We start from the raw sequence: 19216 nt of genomic DNA, 5'->3' as shown, positions 1-19216 counted from the left end.
ATTTTATTCACAAAAGATGTTTCATCGCATAAGAATCATATTTCTATAAACAGATGACAAAAGAGAACATGGATTTGCTACATGGAAGATTATCATGTATAGAGCTTATGAAGATTTTGGACTAATGAATGGAACAGCTTTTTTCTCTATTCCATGCAAAAACACACCACAAAAATACATATAATAAATTTTATTTATCACTTTCAAATACAACAACATAAACAGGAAAGAAATTTCATATGAAAAATAAAGTTTATGAACAAGAGCATTCCAATTTTGTTCTACTTCTCTTATATACCATTCCAGCCGATAAAGTTTCTTATCTCATGCTAGATTTAGAAGTTTTAATTAACTTTACTGGTCTACACTCATGGTTTGTGACAAAAAAACTTGGCCAACACACAAGGTTTGCCGGTGAAGATTCTCTCTTGCTGCTGATGGTGGTATTAATGTTACATTTACGTACCTGATACAATGAGTAGAAGTTAGAAAATAAAAATAGAAACTATTTACATAAAGTTTTGAATGAATAATTGATATCTCATTTAGTTCGAAATAAACATAAAATTTTGGTTAAATATTTACATTTTGTTAAAAAGTGATTGTCAGTTTTTAAGGGGTTTAATGAATTGTAAGCACTATAAAAGTGTTTAGAATAAAACAAAACTCTTCAAAAATATTTATATGTGTAAACAAACATTTTACATATTATATGAACAACTAGAATATTGAAACTAACCTTTTGTCAGAATATTATAATATTTGATATTCATATTGAATACTAAATATGATATAGTTGTTTTACTGTTAATTAAACTATGACATAGTTGGCACCAACTTGTTAATAACCTAGTACAAGTTCCATTTATGTATCATATCATTACCAACCTTTTGCCAAATCCAACATCAAAGAAAAAGTGTTATGTCCAACGTCCACCTCGATCCACGATAGTTAATCTAAAATATCTTATTTTTCAACCCTAGATTATATTTCCAATTGTATTGCACAGAAAGAAGGTACCAACTGGTATAACAGGTTGGCATTTTAAACATGAAGGAACAAAATAATTGAATCGCATTATAACTCAAATATAAAATATAATCACTGAAACCAGATACTTGAACATAATAAACTAAAAGTAGAGTTGTAAAAAGTTGACCAACAAAAATTACTATTAAAACAAAAGAATTCTCATATAGTCTGGCTATAAAAATAAAACTGCGAGATGAATTGAAATATCAATTCTTAGTTTCTACGTTTTGTTGTAAGTGTTCTTTTTTGGAGGAATTTTTTTCCTTAAATGCTAAAGTGTATATCTTTATGTACTTTTATTAATTCTTCTACTAGCTAGTGTTCTTTTTAGTATTGATGGTACACTCGCATTTATGTATCATTTTATATGTTAATATTCTTGTTGTATAACCACGATATTTATGTTATACGAATCGCTATCAAACATCTACACAAGTACTACCTGTAAAGATACAGCTCAATTTTGTCGAGAATATTACCTTTTCTAATAAAACAGGTTCTGCTAAGAACCTTTTTAAGATAACCTTTGTTAACCTAAAACTCGATCGAATAACAGCAGGCTGTCTTTTAGCACGTGCAATTGAAACGGTCGAATAGGATCCAAAATTTTAGAGGGTCCATAATTTTTTTTGTTTTAGTAATAGTTATAAATTAAAAATTTAAAAACATATATTTATAAAAAAAGTCAGAATAAGTATATTTGAATTTAATTTTCGTATTTATAACCAATAAATATATATATTACAACTCTTTATTTTGTTTATATAACCAACTAAAAATGCAATAAATTAGGAAGTAATTAGTATTTATGTCAATTATATATTTTTGAAAGTAAGAAATAGTTGTTGATGTGTGTTTGAATATTTAATGGTAGTACGGAAAGTTAGTATTCTAATTTGATTATGTTTAGGAAACAATTATCAATTAGTGATTATAAATTGGGCGAACAAGATATATTTTCTTCACTATTGTTTGATAAAAAAATAGCACACAAAGAAAAAAAACTAGTCTACAACTTTTGTCGACAAGCAAAAAAGAGTATCTTGCCTAATCAAAGAGTATATAGCTTTTTGTTTAATTACTATTCAGATTTTGTTACTCTATTTAATTTATAGATTATAATTTCTGATTGTGAATATAATAAACGTTAAAAAAAAACTGAAAAAAGTTTGAAGAATTTGCATTGAAAAATGCCAAATAATCAAGTTCAATGATTTTGTATTAAAACTAGAAAATAGTATTATTTAGATATAAAATAATTAAATTGATGTATTTATTTTATATTATAATGATAGTTTGTAAAAAAGTCTAAATTATTTTAAATTATTAAAAAAGATCTTATTTCTTTTTTGAAAAGGGTCTATATAAAATTTGAAACGGCCCTGAATAACACTAATAAATTTTACTAAAATTTAATACATAAGCTATCTAGGATTGAATGTTTTGGATGACGCGAGCTAAGAGGCCCGAGCACGCGAGCAATGCTTCAGCTTCTATGAAGTAAAGGATCCGATTAGGCTAGCTATAGAGGCTAGCTTGTATGAATCCTTTTAAGTTTGGAATGAATGTTTTGGATGACAAAAAAAAAAAAAAAGCTATCTAGGACTGTATATGATGATAAAACTATGATTAACCTGGTTCAAATTTTATCCAATACATGATAATGGTTTTCCTCATGACGTAACCGTTGTATGAAATTGTTCTTTATAGTTAATCAAAAATACAATCGGATGATTTCTTCGTGAAATCATATTTTAATGTAACATCAATAACTTGGGACAAAACGAATATTATAAAGATTTGTGATAATTATCAAATCTAGACAGCAAACCTTTTATTATTAAACATGTATATGATGCGAAACTATTCATAACTTTTATTTATCAAATTTATGTAGCTATAACATCAAAATGCCTATGATAAAGCTAAAACAAATATTTAACTGTTAGGTGGCTAAAAAGATTAATGCAATCAATTATTAACTTTATTTGAAACCGAGAAAATAACTACATATCGACTAAAAAGAATGGACATCTCAAGTCTCAACGTAGAACAAAAAAACACCGAAAAGAAAAATACAAGCAAACTAAGAGATGTCTTCATAGCCTTTCATAGACGACGTATCACTCTGAAAAAAAAAATCTGAAATTATTTTCTTGTTCGATTCACGGTCCTCTCCATCTTCTTCTTCTTCTTTTCTTTTACCCCAACGTAAAACGGCACACAAAATATCCAAAACACACGCGAACTCTAAGCGAAAAAGCGGTATATATCTCCAAATCCAAAACAAATGGGTATTAAGAAGCTCCAGGAGGGCTCTTGTGTCCGATACCTTGACTAGGGCCTTGGTGAGTCGGTCTGAACGCATCTTGTTCGATGTTCTTGAAGCGATTGATTTTGTGGTACCACACAAAATCATCATTTGGCGGCTCAGGTGGTGACCAGGAAACAACCGGCGCATGTCGAGCTCCCGTTGTAGTCTCAAAGTGTAGTTGTATCACCAGAAGAATTATAAGAAAACCAGACAAAACCTTAGTTGAAAAACCACGATTCACCATCACAGAGAACTTTGGGTTTTGATTATTATTAAGATTTTAAACCTTATAGCATTTAAAGCGTATGCTTAAGTGGTTGAATGCGTCTCACTAAAACAAAAGAGAAGTATGAAATTTAAGAAGGATCGAAGGGTGGAGGACCCTTATATTTAGCTCGTTCTTAAAGTAAGACTATTCTTAAATGCCTCTTTTGAAAGTAGGCACATGCACTAAAGAATTGACCGTTATATTTACTGTCTACATATAGACACACATAGGGTCTCCAAACAATTTTATGTTATTTTATTCTTTTTTATTGGATTTAGCACATGTATTTAAATTCTAGTTAAACATTTTTCCCGAAAGTAAGATTTTCTATATTTTATTTTTGTTCCACAAAAATAGATTTTTTTTATATTTTTAAAGTAATTTAATTTTATATTTTTTAGAAACATTAATTGTGAATATTTGAATTGATTAAATTTTATTGGTGGATAGTTATTAGAAATTATATTAAAAATAAATTATAAATTAAATTGTAAACATTTATTATATTTTTAATAAACGTAAAAATTCTAGAAAATCTTATTTTCGAGAACAGAGGGAATGACTAATTTTGGAAGTTTAATATGCGCATGGCTGGCACTGAAATTTTGGAGGCGGTAAGCGATTTAATCAAAAACTTAATAATATTTTCTTATAAATTTGGGATCATATGTATATATGTAATTTCTTTAAAAAATTTTGAAATTAGAAACCAATATTTTATTCAGATCTACCCATAACTGATCATCAGTATACGCCTTGAATATAAGAAGATTTTTAAGCATTCTAACCACAAAAAAACACCCAAAGTCAAATCCGAATGATCTATGTGACTATGTTTGTACTTACTTTTGAAGAAGTTATATATATGATGTTATGTTATTTTAGATTAAGAAACATTATATTTTTGTCAAAATATATTAAGACATATACCCCGTACGTATCACTGAATTGAGCTAAATTGATCTTCTGTATTAACACCTGGAACATTAGTTGTCCGCCGTAACTTTGCACGCTTTAGTTTTTGGCTGGAAATATAATATTCGCCGTCGAATATTTTCCAAAAATGGAAAGTTCTATGCTCCTTGATCGCATCTTTTCTAAGCCATTCATCAAAAAGAAACGCAGGCATTGTTCTTGATAAGACAGCCCTATAATCAATATAAATATATTGTTAATGCTAATAGGTTCGTACGGTATGTATCTAAACTATTAAAACAGGAGTATATTTTGTACTTAACCCTGAGTTTTCCTCAATAATTACAATGGAATGCCATTGCTTTGCTTTTAATTCTAGCAGCAAAATTATTGTTCCATATCTAACCAAATTTAAACGTGATGCATAACCAAGTATATCTCAGTTACATATTATTTAAACAATCCGATTATTTCTATCTAAAATTCAATTCAATACTTATATATACCATTTGGTTTTGGAACACGTACACAATTGGTTTAGATTATTTCTCGGTTTAGTGTTGTCAACAGAATCAGATCCAACATTTACAAAATCAAAATTGACTACTTTTGCATACAAAGTTTGTAAAACGTACCACAATAAACCGATCCATTATATAACATCGTTCTTCGAACATGCCATTATACATCAGTAGGCCATAAAGAATATAGTAAAAACTAATCTAATAACCAATTAAATCTCGGTTTTAATTATTATCTACACAGTCCAATTAATCTATTAAAAGCACAATTAAATATTTTTATATACCGATTGGTTTTGAAACACGTACACAATTGGTTTTAATTATTTCTCAATTTATTTTTGTCAATAGAATCAAATCCAAGATTTCCATGAACACTCTTTTGTATTAATTATATCCAAAATATATTGAAAATTCTAAATTGGTTAGTTAATATACAAAGATATCTTTCTTTTCCACCAAATCTAAACTAATAAATTCGTATCCCAATTAAATCACGTAACATTTAAAAAACCATACATATTTTTAATCAATTATTTATTCTACTAAAACTAAAATTAAAGTACAAAATAATACTTACCTATTTTAAGTTGTTTCTTAATTTTTACAGATTTTAATTTCCTTTTAACTAATTATAACCATTTCACTGATTATTTTTTCTAATTTATTCGATAATATTTATTAAAAAGTATAAAACACAACTTACTTATTTTTAAGTGTTTTATCACTTTTATAATTATATAATTAATTTTATTTACTATAATAATTTAACATCATTTATTTTATATGTTAGCAATAATAATTTCACATGTATGAATGAATTGTTTCATTCGTAACAAAAATTCAAACGGGTTAACAAAGAATTTTTATTTGTTACATAATCAACACATGGACATTCAAGTACTCCGTCGAGTACAAATCAGTTTTTTTTTGGATATTAGCTTTTTGGTTTTAAAATTAAACTTCATTCGGATATTACAAATTTCCTATCAGAATTTAAGTCAAATCCTTCTAGGTCCAAATAAGTTTGTAATAACTTAAAAAATATTCAAATAATCTATTATTTAGAAATGTCATTAAATAATTTTAAAAACTTAAAAAATAAAAACCCGTGCGGATGCACGGATCCAGCTCTAGTATTTGTTTATAACTCTTTAATAAATTAAATTATTTATTTTCCCCTTCAACTTTGATTAAAGCGTTTTATTATAGCATTCTACGTTCTCCCTATATAATTAAACAATTTGATATATATAATGAATTTTCAAATAATATATAAAAGTTTAAACACAATTAATTACATGTTAAAAGTTTAATTAAAATGACTTATTAATGTGGTTACTCGCGGGTGGCACCTTTGTAAACCTTCGACATCTTATCAAACTTTTCTAAGTTTGTGTCCTATTTTATATTGCTTTGCTCTTCATTTTCCTAAAAGGACTGCACATCACTGTTTTAATGTTGCCTTAATCCATGTAACTGTTTAAAATATGAATGAAAAGCATTGGTTTCACAAAAAAAAAAGACTTATTAATATATATGATTTGATATTTTAAAATCACGTTTAGGGAGGAGATCTAAACGTTTAGTATGATTTATTAGAGATTTTAAAATTCTATAAAAGTTATGTGTTATTCAACTTTTGCATGCTTTTTTTGTTGGTTAACAAGTTTTGTATATTGAATGAATTAAAATAAATTTCAACATATTTTCTCGTATAATTGTAAAAAATAGAAAATTATTGCACATACGATCCAGATTCTACAGTTTTCATCACACATAAACTTTTAAGAATACAAAAGATTACAAACATGCATGTAAACATTTTTTTTAAAAGAGCATGCATGTAAACATATATTACAAACAATTATTTCTAAGCAATCTTACATTGAAAGTCTTAAGTAAAAAAAAAAAGAAGAAGCAATCTTACATTCATGTTTGTAATCTTAAGTATTACAAACATGCATGGTGGCTGCTTGAATTCTTTGGACATATTTGTTTGCATGATGTTTGAAAGTCCACTCCTATTCCTTTACATTACAATAAACATGTATTCTGAATTGGGCGTCGAAACTTATTTATCTAATTGATGAATACAACATCGGATCATGTCCATATTATTTTCACCGCAAATATTCGAACAGGTAAATTTTCTGAGGATCACATTCTTTTTGTCAAAGATGCATATATACATATAGTTGTACATAGGCTAGACATCACTTCGAGATTTGAAAATGATTAGCTTTTGTACGACAAAAAGAAAGAGTCGAACATAAAGTTATCATTATATATATAAACACACACACACACACACATATATATATATATAGATATAAATATATACATACTATAAAAAAACATCATGCGAACTTTGAATTCCAGCCAGTCAGAAATTCAGAATAGAAAAATAATTATTAGGAGTCACCATCACTAAGATTAATGCTTTTTCGGTTAAGGAAACCCTTACCTCAAACTCAAATAGTCTATTCAAAGGAACCCTCGCATCAAAGAAAGGTCGAAATACATATCGATCATATATTCGATTTCACGTACGTTTATATTCACAAAAGACTACTTTAGTTTCTGTATCTCGAATCTTGCAAACTCAGACTGTAATTGTCATTCTTCGTTTCTCTGTAATCAAACCATAACTTTATTTCACACAATATGAAAAATACAGGCTGTTAGATTCGGGTTTATTATGGACTTCCAACTCAAAACCAATTGGCAATTAGTGGATCGACCCTAACCCTTTATATATTACTTAATGTCCCATTGATTTTCTATTGTGGGATACAAATCTCTTATTACCCCTCCTCGAAATGATGGCTCTTATCAGCCAGAAATATCATAAACTTTTTTTAAGACAGTTATACTCTGTCGAGTGAGTCAATTACGATCTATATACCCGGTCGGGTAGGGTTAATATTAATTAGGGGTTTAACTTATTAGGATCTGGGCTCTGATACCATGTTAGATTCGTGTTTATTATGGGCTTCCAACTCAAAACCAATTAGCAATTAGTGGATTGGCCCTAACCCTTTATATATTACTTAATGTCCCATTGATTTTCCAATGTGGAATACATATCCCTTATTATAGGCTAACAAAATTCATATTCGTACCCTTTTTCTCGAAAGCTAGGGATACTCATAGTCACATAAAAAATGGTGTGGTCATATTCTTTATGTTTTAAGAAATCAGGTACCATGATTTCATTATATAAAATCTCTTCTAAACAAAAAGAAGACATGGTTTATTTAGAACATCAATGTGAAGTACTGAAGTATGTGATATTTTCTGAAAACAAGTTGAAAAAAAAAAAATTCGGAAAACGTCCCAAATAGAATGCTTAAATCAGCCTTTTTACCTTGAGATCTTGACCTTGGTCCTTAAATCAAATAGCGTGACTAATTTACGTAGTGTTAATGGTTCAAGTAAGACATGATTTTACCCATCATGTTGGTTTGAATCTTTGTAGAAAACAATTCTAGAGCCGGCTGAAGAGTTCAATAGTTAAGATAAATGGCTACAAAGTTCTCGAAAATTAAATTATACGTCACACTACAGATTCGTTTAACTAAAATACAAACAACATTATGAGTGATCAGTCTTATAAAATGATTACCTAGCTCAAACACTTGTAATATACATTTGATTAGTAAATATGTTATTGAAAGTCACTTTGAAATGCTAAAGCGTTTTTTTTTTCCAAGAACGAAATATCTTAAACTAGATAGTTTGCGAAATGAAATTCGTATCAATACATTACAGTTTAAAGGATAATTAACATTCCTACAATTAGTTTAGTCATTTTGACTACAAAATAGGCTCACAAGATTGAAAAGTAGTTGTCTGAATAAAAGGAAAGAGAGAGAGAGAGAGAGAGAGAGAGAGAGAGAGAGAGAGAGAGAGGAGAGAGATCTAGAGAGAGAGAGAGAGAGATAGAGAGATAGAGAAGAGAGAGAGAGAGATCGAGAGCGAGCTAGAGAGAGAGATCTATAGAGCGAGAGAGAGAGAGAGGATAGAGAGAGATAGAAGAGAGAGCTCTAGACGAGCTAGAGAGAGCTATCTCTACTCGCTCTCGCGCTCTCTCTTAGATCTATCCTCTTCTTCTCTCTATCTAGAGAGAGAGAGAGAGAGAGGAGAGAGAGAGAGGAGAGAGAGAGAGAGAGAGAGAGAGAGATAGAGAGAGAGAGAAGAGAGAGAGAGAGAAGAGAGAGAGAGAGAGAGAGAGAGAGAGAGAGAGAGAGAGAGAGAGAGAGAGAGAGAGAGAGAGAGAGAGAGAGAGAGAGAGAGGGCCAACTATATTTCAATAAATGATGGTCAGTCACGAAAGCCCATTATATCAATCATGGCAGTTTTGAAACTGAAAATCTTACAGCCATAGATTTGTAAAGGTGCTACACACCCATGGTCTGAGACCAGTAAGCCGAAGGTCCACTGATTCCCACTGGTTATGAAAATTTGTAAAGATGCTAGCCAACCATGGTGTAAAATTAGTAAGCCAAAGGTTCCCTGAATCACCAGTTTTAACTTTGGTCTGTGAGTTAAATATATTCCTAAAACAGACTGTTGGTATTTGAACAATAAACAATGTGATGATGTCTGTGAAGGGTTTGAGAAAATGCTATATAGTAACACTTGATAAGACTTATATTGGTGGGTCCAATTCAAAGTGCCAGCACATGGAGGGGCTAAACATATCCTTTTGTGACATTTTAGCCAAAAACTTTGCTCTATTTATGGCAAAGTTACAGATTCGTGGAACACAGCAACTTTTGTTGGTTTCTGACATTTTTTTTCCTTCTATGGTAGCTACCTTAATCTGCATACAAATCTTGTCTGTTTCTTTTATCCCCACTTCCACTTGGTAAAAGAGACAAGAAGAGGATTGTGTGAGGTGCAGTTTCTTCATGGTCACAGTCTGAATGGGGACCTCCTCTCTGATGATAACATTATTCCTTAAATGATATACATATATTTTTTTCTATTTGTGGTCCATTTTCTGATCTTTTTATAAAATTGATATGGCTTTTAAGATGCAATATACCAGAAGAAGCTTGTATACTTTTCTGACATTTGTTTCATATATGCAATCTAGTCTAGAGGCTCAAAACAGGTGTGAGTTTGAGTCCTGATCATTGATTATGTTTATGTTTCAGTATTTGAAAGAACATAGAGCTAGTGCTAAAGTTTGTAAATCTCAATATTTTCAGGAATGATGACATATGATGGCTTAGAAGCTTGCTTCAACAACAATCAATCTTTACAAGAAGAAAGTGGAAGAAGCAGAGGAAATGAGTGCTTGACTGATTCATTGGATGATGATGCATTTTCAAGCTGTTCATCAAGCAAAGATACGTCTGAGTCATTTTCTTCCAAATGGTTACCTAAGAAGAATGGTAAACACATTTCTAATGAGTGGGACTATGAGAGAAGTCCTAAACATTTCTACTCCAAGGAGGAGAGGCCTGGCTATACACTCTGCTCTTCTGACGTTGAAGCTATGAAGGAGAAGTTTTCAAAGCTACTACTAGGTGGAGATCTCACCGGAGGACGCAAGGGCGTGCAAACCGCTTTGGCTTTATCAAACGCTATATCTCATCTTGCCAGTATGTTTTAATTTTTTTTAGCAAACTATGGTATCATTACTTCTTTGCTAACTGTTGGATTTGCAGACTCAGTATTCGGCGAACTATGGAAGTTGGAGCCTTTGTCTGATGACAACAAGCAGAGATGGAGAAGAGAAATGGACTGGTTACTCTCTCCATGTAATCACATGATTGAGCTAGTCCCATCTAAGCTAGATGACAAAAATGGAAGATCACTTGAGGTAATATAGCTAACTTGTTTAAAAAAAAAACATATGCACTCCATGTTCCAATCAAAGAGCCTGAACTAGATGTCCTGTTTTGGTCAGATCATGACTCCGAAACCACGTGCAGACATTCATATGAATCTCCCAGCTCTCAGGAAACTGGACTCCATGCTAATTGTATGTTATCCTTCTCTTTTTATCAGAAGCTCAAGTTCTTGTTTCTTTCTCCTAACTTGATGAAACCACAGGAGACACTGGACTCTATGGTGAGCACAGAGTTTTGGTACTCAGAAGTAGGTCGTAGAGCTGAAGGAAAGAACGAGATTTCAAGAGAGAGCAGAAGATGGTGGCTTCCATCGCCTAAAGTTCCCAAGCCAGGACTCTCTAGCTTAGTAAGAAAGAACTTGCTTGAGAAAGGCAATGTTGTTTATCAAAGCTTTAAAGCTGCAAAGTCGATAAACGAAGAAGTGCTTCTTGAAATGCCAGTACCTACCATTATCAAGGATTCGTTACATAAGGTAAAAAAAAAAAAAGCTTGGTCATGTTGTTATTTAACGATTTAATATGTATTTTGTTTTCAACAGTCTGGAAAGACAAGCCTTGGGGATGAACTATTCAGGATGTTGGCTTCAGAGTCTACCTCGGTAGATGAGATATTAGTGTCTCTTAGGCTTAGAACCGAACATGCAGCTCTAGAGACAGTTAATAGGTTAGAAGCAGCTATTTATGCATGGAAAGAGAAGTTTACAGAACAAAGAAGCAGTGGTAAGTGGTCATTAGTTAGAGATTCATTGTCTGAGATTAGTCGCATTGAGCCGCTCATAAACAAGGCAGAGAGGCTTAATGGTCAGATTAAGTCCAAATACTCTAATCTCCCTCATTCATTTCTTGATGCCACCAAGATTCAATATGGCAAGGTGAGTGGAATATTATAACTGGTAGTGTAATCTTGGTTCAGTTCTTGAGGCTTTTTAATTTTCCTATGTTTCCAGGACATTGGTCATGCAATTCTTGAGGCATATTCACGTATACTTGCGAGTTTAGCGTTCCGCATACTGTCTAGGATTCGAGAAATCTTGCAAGAAGATGCTCTGAGTAACGCTAGTTCAACTGCAACACCAAGCTGCTTCTCTGGCTCTAATGACATGTTTAGAACCCCAGAGAGGCTCCTGGTCTCCTCTCGCTTACGGCATTCTCTCATTCACGACATCAACAAAGCTGATGATGGTACAAGGAATAGTCTTGAGTGAGCACAGATCCTCAAGGCAGTAGTTTGTCGTTGAGATATAAGAGGGCTTTATAGTTTGATGCGTGCCACTTGAAGCTTCTCCTCTGTTCAGAGGGTTTCCTCTTTGATCATGTACATGTGTTAACATAACACTATTTTGAAAACTATAAACTTAATTGCACATAAAATAAAAGTTCAAAACTTGTAAACACAAATATTTGTACTTAAAAATTAAAGTTCAGCACTTGGTTTAGGATCAAGTTTAGCAACTGTCTTGTTTATTTTGTTTTAATTAAAGTTATCAATTGTTAAGCAGATGATTAGAGGCTTAGAGCATTCTAAATGTATTTTGAAAATTTCCATTAACATGTTTTCACTGTTTAACTTTTTTTTTTCTTTTTTTCTCAGAAGTCAAGATTATAAGAATATATGTTCATATATAAGAAAATTTTGGTACATAGGGATCCCATAAAGTGATAAAACTAATCTTTTGGGGGAAATATATTGCCAACCTCATATTATCACACAAACATGCTCAAAGATGAAAAATATCTAAATCGCCCAAGTCTTTAAGATATGTTTTGATAAATCAATGATATCCCTCACATCCCCACTACTCTCACGTTAAATTGTCAGCCTTAATGAAAAAATTAAAAGCTAATCAAATTGCCTTTCAGACTTGCACCTCCTGCTCACGTAAGCTATAACTCCTTACCGTTTCAATCTCTTCGCTATCTTAGTTTCTTTGTGTATAAATACTCTTCTCCACTTACAACTCTTTACACCACAAAACTTTCTGAACTCAACATGGCAAACTCTGTTCTCTTCGTTACTATCTTCATCTTCTTCTCGATGACTCTCTCTTCATCGACTAACCCAAAACACTTCACCACCGAGCTGATCCACCGTGACTCTCCTCATTCCCCTCTCTACAACCCACAAACCACCCCCACCGACCGTCTCCACTCCGCTTTCCTCCGCTCCATCTCTCGTTCCCGCCGCTTCAACCACCAAACCCAAACCGATCTCCAGTCCGGTTTAATAGGAGCAGGTGGCGAGTTCTTCATGAGCATCACCATCGGTACTCCACCAACGAACGTCCTCGCGATAGCCGACACAGGAAGTGACCTAACATGGGTCCAATGCAAACCGTGTCAACAATGTTACAAAGAGAACGGTCCCATCTTCGACAGTAAACAATCCTCTTCTTACAAGAGCGAGCCTTGCGACTCACGTAACTGCAACGCTTTGTCTACCACCGAACGTGGCTGCGACGAAGCCAAAAAAGTTTGCAAGTACCGTTACTCGTACGGAGACCGATCTTTCACGAGAGGTGACGTTGCTACGGAGACGATCTCCATTGGTTCTGCTTCAGGCTCGCCTGTTTCTTTCCCCGGAACTGTGTTCGGTTGCGGTTACAATAACGGTGGTAACTTCGACGAGACTGGCTCAGGGATCATAGGTCTCGGTGGCGGTAACTTATCTCTAATATCTCAGCTCGGTTCGTCGATTTCTAATAAATTTTCTTATTGCTTGTCGCACAAGTCATCTACTATGAATGGCACAAGCGTTATAAACCTAGGAACCAGCTCGATTCCTTTTGGCGCAAGTAATGTTTCCAACGCGGTATCAACTCCTTTGGTCGATAAAGAGCCTCAGACTTACTACTACTTGACGCTTGAAGCTATCTCCGTCGGCAACACGAAGATTCCGTACACGAGCAGCATGTATTACCCTAACGATGACGGAGTATCCTCGGCGGCGACGAAGGGGAACATCATCATCGACTCAGGAACTACACTGACGCTTCTCGAGTCTGGTTTTTACGACAGGTTTGGCGCGGCGGTGGAAGAGTCCGTGACTGGAGCGAAGCGTGTGAGTGACCCTCAGGGGCTTTTGTCGCATTGTTTCAAGTCAGGGAGTGCTGAGGTCGGTTTGCCGGAGATAACGGTGCATTTTAGCGGCGCTGACGTGAGGCTTAGTGCGTTGAATGCGTTTGTGAAAATGAGTGAAGATATGGTTTGCTTGAGTATGATTCCGACCAACGAAGTTGCTATTTATGGGAACTTTGCTCAGATGGATTTTCTTGTTGGGTATGACTTGGAGACGAGAAGGGTTTCGTTTCAACGTATGGATTGCTCTGCTGATTTGTGAATGTAATAATTTTATATGGAGATATAAAATCATAATTAAATTCTAAATAAATGGACACCATTCTCTATAGTTTTTGACTAAAACTAGCTGCAGAGTAAAAAAAAACATGGAAAATAGAAAAAAGAAAAATTTATTTAGATTCTTATAATAATTTAAGTGTTTCTACAATGGTCATATACATTATAGTTTCATATTCAGATCAAATGGAAGTAACCAATCACAGGAACATTCTACGAAAAAAATTCAAAACCAAGAGGGACCGAAGATGAATGTGATTAATCGGAGCAGGAATCGTAGAAGTCGCTAGGACAAGGAGACATTACTTGGGATTCTAATAACTGGACTACTCTGTGCATTGTAGGCCGCTCATCAGGACTTGAAGACACACACTTTGTTGCTATAGATAGAAGAGCATCAAGACTCTCTGTCTCTACTCCTTCACAGCTTCTATCAACAATCTCCCGTGGACGGTTCTCGCTGATTAAGAAGTTTAGCTGCAAAGTTTTATGAAAACAAATTAAAGCTATTACTAATCAAAATATTATTTAGTTAGCAAAGCTGGACTTCATTATGCTTACCCAACCAACAACGTTATAGCCTTTCTCGATGTAGGAAGTATCCGTAGGAAGTTTACCACTCAGGACTTCAAGAATCAAAACCCCGAAACTGTAAACATCCGTTTTCTCAGTCGCTCTACCACTTTGCATATACTCTGCAACCACAGGTTAGGTTACGTTACATGACAGAGGGTAACAATTAAAAGGCTACTACAAAGCATTATTGCTGTTACTGGTGCATTTGAGTACCTGGAGCTAAGTAACCAAATGTGCCTGCAACAATGGTTGTGATATGAGATTCTTCGTCTTCTAACAGCTTGGCAAGCCCAAAGTCTGATACTCGAGCCTCTAGATTTCCATCGAGTAAAATGTTGCTCGACTTTATATCAAGGTGTATGATCCTAGGAGAACAATCATGATGCAAGTATGCTACCCCTTTTGCTGCTCCTATGATAATATTCACTCGTGAATCCCAATCCAGTTGCTCGCCTCTCTCTGCAGATTACAACATTTCACTCAATAGAATCATACTTCTTGTGCCTGTAAAGATGGAGTAGAGGATTTACCATGAAGAGCTTGGTCAAGGCTACCACCAGGAAGGTAATCATACAGCAGAAGCTTTGATGTGGGCGAGTTGCAGTATCCACGTAGATTCACGAGGTAGCGATGTTTGATGCTTCCAAGAATCTCAAGCTCCCTTTCAAAAAACCTATCAAACCCTCCATTTAGTTTTACAATTCTTTTCAGCGCAAAGACATTGCCATCCTCCATGTCAAGCTTGTAAACTGTTCCAAAACCTCCACAGCCTATTATATGCTCTTCATTAAGGGCTTCCAGTTTCTTGATAATGTCTTTAGAAGCATATGGCAGATCTCCATGGAACATCACGATAGACGCACCTGGAAAAAATAAAACAGTCTCTCAACGTGTCAAGTTTTGAGAGTTAAATATCACATTGAGTTCCAAACTTTTCTAGAGATGATATACACAAAAAGTCAGCATGGCTCACCTCCACCGACCTCTATAGCAAGGCTTTTACTCTCATCTCTACCAAGCTTTTTATAGAGAAAGCAACCCCAAAAACACATGAGTGCCACTAGGAGCAGCCCACCCACAGTAGCAGATGCACTTATAAGTAGCTTACCAGTTTTACCTACTGTCACAACGAATTATATTGTTTAGAAAAAAAAAAACCTAAGCTATAACCATACACCCTGACCAACAAATTGATTAAAACACAGCTGATTTACCTCCTGTAGAACGAGAACCAGTAGAAGAGTTTTCATCTGGGCATTCCATATCAATTTTTTTTCCACACAATTTAAAATTTCCGATGAAGCTGCAAAGAATAATGCATCAGTTCAAGGCCCCGTTATTTTCAGCTACGCATTGGTACAAAGCTAGCAAAATGGTGCTTTTGTGCATAGCGTCAAGAAAATAAAACTGTTTTGCCAGATCAACAGTTGAGAGATTTCTCCATCTTCAGCACCAAAATCTGGTGGAGAAAGAGGTAAAAGATGAAGTATACTTACCAGTCCTTCGAAAATTGGGCGAGTAAGCCATCAGAAGGTATTTTCCCCACCAGAAAATTGTTTGAGACATTGCTTCAAAAGAAGAATCAACTAGTTAGCAACAATGACACTCAAAAAATACACACATGGCTGCAAAAGAAGATACACAAGTTAGACAATAGCCACTCACAAACTAGTAAGCTTTTCTAACTGCCCAAGTGAAACAGGGATAGCTCCAGTGAGATCGTTGTTTGATATGTCCCTTTAAAAAAGAGAGAAAAAAGTCAGTTTACTGATTCAGAAGAATTCAAATAATATGTCCATCTGATCTGAGTAAAACCCTAGAGCATAAATTCACAACAATCATCATCATATTCGAGAGTTTTCCACTCATCCCAAAGTTCACGATAGGTATTTTGGTTATTAATTATGTTACTAAACGATTTTCTACCACTAAAAAAATACCATGATGCTGTCAAATCCCCTGTACTTTCTGAGGTTTACCACAACTAAAGGAATAAGTACTTCCAACAATATAATGTTGTTGCAGTTTAGAAGGTGAGAAGAACCTCTTGTGGTTCAGTATGTGATTACAGAAGATACTAAATTGTTCAAGTCGTTAATGGAATGACAAATAGCAGATCTTGCAGAGGTCAACAAAATAAAATATATAGAAGATTAGGGAGAAAGACTGCATACAGATTTTTAAGCATTGACAGGTTTCCCATTTCACTTGGGATTGGGCCAGTGAAGAAATTGTTGTGCAAGTATCTGCAAGAAAAAAATTCAGACAGGTTCTTTTAAGCCAGCTAAACTTTTAATTGACAAAACCATTTGGATTATCATCGCTCACAAGACAAATGTAGAAAAACGCAAACTTGTTTATTTTGGGAAAGCACTTACATTTCCTCCAATGATGTGCAATTTCCCAATGCTGTAGGTATTGAGCCATATAAATTATTGTTGTGAAGCATTCTGTGATACCAAGGGAAGAAAAATAAGTCATCCATGAGAGGATACTCTAATAAGCAATAAAGTTTAAATAAGGTTAGTACATACAAAATCCTCAACTGATCCAGCTTTCCAAGCTCAGGGGGTAAAGGTCCAATTAATTTGTGATGAGTAAGACTCCTGCACAAAAGAAACTTTAGGAACCAACAAAAGAAGAAAAGAGGAGCTTAATCCAAACAAGTTTCAAGCTTACAAAGCTATAACTCTTTTTGTTTTCGCATCACAGGTCACCCCCTTCCAGTTACAAGGATCAGGATCCTCTGGTCTCCATTTACCGACAACACCATCAGCACTAGAAACTACACTTCTAAAGCTCATAAGCGCCTCACCTAGAGAACGAAATGAGCAAATAGGATGTAAACCCCACAGCGGATTGGGTACAGGTCATAAATATTCAAACACAAAAGATGGGCTATACCATCAGGACTAATCGCTTCATTTTGATTCATTAGTGCACAAAACAATGAGAGGAAAAGAAGCCTTGAGCAGCAGCGCTTCATCAGACAGATGCCCATCATGGCACCGCTCAAGCGTAGTATAGTTACTACCAATCATCTGAAACAACAGCCTCCGGAACGTTTCACTCGTACCATAAACTCAGCTGCTCGGTAATGGGGTCTACCTTCAAGAAACAAAAAGAGACTCCTGCCTGAATATAAAGAAAATGTATATATCATTTATATTGTTTAACAAGAAGACCTCAGTGAAACTCAATCAAGATACTAACCTACACTGAACTATATAAGCTTCCAGATTCCGGAATCTTCAATTGAAAGACAACAACCATCTACCAAGAGCTCACTCCATTCCAAATCACCCACCAGCTCTAAAAAAAATCAAAAGATGTGGACTCCTTAGAAAACACACTACCGTTGTCCGAGTAAACTCGATTCCAACAAACATTATCCACAACAGGAAACAAACAATGGAGATACGGAAACACGCTTCAATCTCGTGCATTTAGCTAAAACTAGACTACCAAATCCTCAATTACATATCACACAAAACCTTTGCATGGCTCTCATCTACATTTACAGCAACCAGAGGTCGGATCAAATCCATCCCCCAATTTCCAATTTCCAATTTCCAAAATCCAAAATCCGAAATTGAAATTGAAACTCCCTTCCAATTATATAGAGCAGCTAAATCCTAAGTGAGGACATCATCATTGCAGTCACATTACAAGAACTGAAGAGTCAAAGCCGCCGTACAAGTAAATCTTAAAACGAAATCGAAAACGATTGGTTCATAAACCAGACCCAAAGAAAACGCGAAAGAGTGAAAATGAGAAGGGGGTGGAAATGAGTATACGAACCTCAAAATGGATCCGCGAGGAGGACGATGAGAAGAATGTGAACAGGAGGAAGAAGAAGACGTACTTGAGCTGTAAAGCAACACTTAACTAAATAAAGCAAGTTTTCTCTTTTCTTTGCAAAGTTTACCCTTAACTTATCAGTCAAACCTATTTAGTCCAGGTCAACCCCTCCAGTGTGTATACATAGAATTCGCAGTCCGTACATCATTGATCAAACTACGTCGTTTCCAACGATACTATGCGAGAGTGGGCTAGATCTTGTTGGGTCCGTTAAGTATAAAAATGGCCTTAAGAACCCCATAATTCAAAAATGGTTCCAGTAGTTTTATAGTACGCTACATTTTGACCCGCGCTTCGAAAACACAGGTTTTTGAGATTATATTATAATATATAAATTCATATTATATTGAAAAATGAATTCTTGAAATTTATATATTCTCTGAGTAGTTTATTTGAGATTTTATATGTACACTTTTATATAACTTTCTCTTAAGCATGGACATTTTATTCGGACTAAAAATCAAACCGAAACCGACTCAAGAACATAGGTTTGGTTTGGGTCCGGATT

At 34.2% G+C, this 19216-nt stretch overlaps 4 protein-coding genes across 9 annotated transcripts; 2 read left to right on the top strand and 2 right to left on the bottom strand.

Moving 5' to 3' along the window:
* Nucleotides 1–2876: 2876 nt before the first annotated feature.
* LOC125603629 (precursor of CEP4-like) lies at nucleotides 2877–5615 on the bottom strand. Its single transcript, XM_048774527.1, has one exon. The coding sequence runs from the start codon at nucleotides 3589–3591 to the stop codon at nucleotides 3331–3333; it is 261 nt and encodes an 86-aa protein (XP_048630484.1). The 5' UTR covers nucleotides 3592–5615; the 3' UTR covers nucleotides 2877–3330.
* Nucleotides 5616–10034: 4419 nt separating this feature from the next.
* LOC111215571 (rop guanine nucleotide exchange factor 14-like) lies at nucleotides 10035–12360 on the top strand. The gene is made up of 7 exons (XM_048774512.1): nucleotides 10035–10173; nucleotides 10271–10666; nucleotides 10733–10887; nucleotides 10975–11049; nucleotides 11121–11390; nucleotides 11457–11789; nucleotides 11865–12360. The coding sequence occupies exons 2-7, from the start codon at nucleotides 10273–10275 to the stop codon at nucleotides 12120–12122; spliced, it is 1485 nt and encodes a 494-aa protein (XP_048630469.1). The 5' UTR covers nucleotides 10035–10173; nucleotides 10271–10272; the 3' UTR covers nucleotides 12123–12360.
* A 310-nt stretch (nucleotides 12361–12670) lies between these two features.
* On the top strand, nucleotides 12671–14288 carry LOC111215570 (probable aspartic protease At2g35615). Its single transcript, XM_022719231.2, has one exon. The coding sequence runs from the start codon at nucleotides 12908–12910 to the stop codon at nucleotides 14252–14254; it is 1347 nt and encodes a 448-aa protein (XP_022574952.1). The 5' UTR covers nucleotides 12671–12907; the 3' UTR covers nucleotides 14255–14288.
* Nucleotides 14289–14368: 80 nt separating this feature from the next.
* On the bottom strand, nucleotides 14369–18799 carry LOC111215569 (LRR receptor-like serine/threonine-protein kinase FEI 2). 6 transcript variants are annotated; one of them, XM_022719225.2, is made up of 15 exons: nucleotides 18649–18794; nucleotides 18061–18159; nucleotides 17752–17982; nucleotides 17527–17662; nucleotides 17382–17453; nucleotides 17226–17297; nucleotides 17022–17093; nucleotides 16513–16584; nucleotides 16344–16415; nucleotides 16062–16150; nucleotides 15821–15967; nucleotides 15378–15710; nucleotides 15061–15306; nucleotides 14833–14966; nucleotides 14369–14748 (listed from the first exon to the last, which is right to left on the bottom strand). In XM_022719225.2, the coding sequence occupies exons 3-15, from the start codon at nucleotides 17849–17851 to the stop codon at nucleotides 14530–14532; spliced, it is 1764 nt and encodes a 587-aa protein (XP_022574946.1). In that variant the 5' UTR covers nucleotides 17852–17982; nucleotides 18061–18159; nucleotides 18649–18794; the 3' UTR covers nucleotides 14369–14529. The 6 variants fall into 6 exon arrangements, with proteins under 6 accessions (XP_022574946.1, XP_022574951.1, XP_022574949.1 ...); XM_022719230.2 differs by having other exon boundaries at nucleotides 15821–15964; XM_022719228.2 differs by having other exon boundaries at nucleotides 17752–17955; nucleotides 18649–18793.
* Between the last annotated feature and the right edge of the window lie 417 nt (nucleotides 18800–19216).

Source organism: Brassica napus, unplaced genomic scaffold (assembly GCF_020379485.1).
Source record: "Brassica napus cultivar Da-Ae unplaced genomic scaffold, Da-Ae ScsIHWf_363;HRSCAF=573, whole genome shotgun sequence".
Lineage (NCBI taxonomy): Eukaryota > Viridiplantae > Streptophyta > Magnoliopsida > Brassicales > Brassicaceae > Brassica > Brassica napus.
The sequence above is the reverse complement of the archived record's forward strand: the minus strand, read 5'-3'. Positions and strand labels throughout refer to the sequence as shown.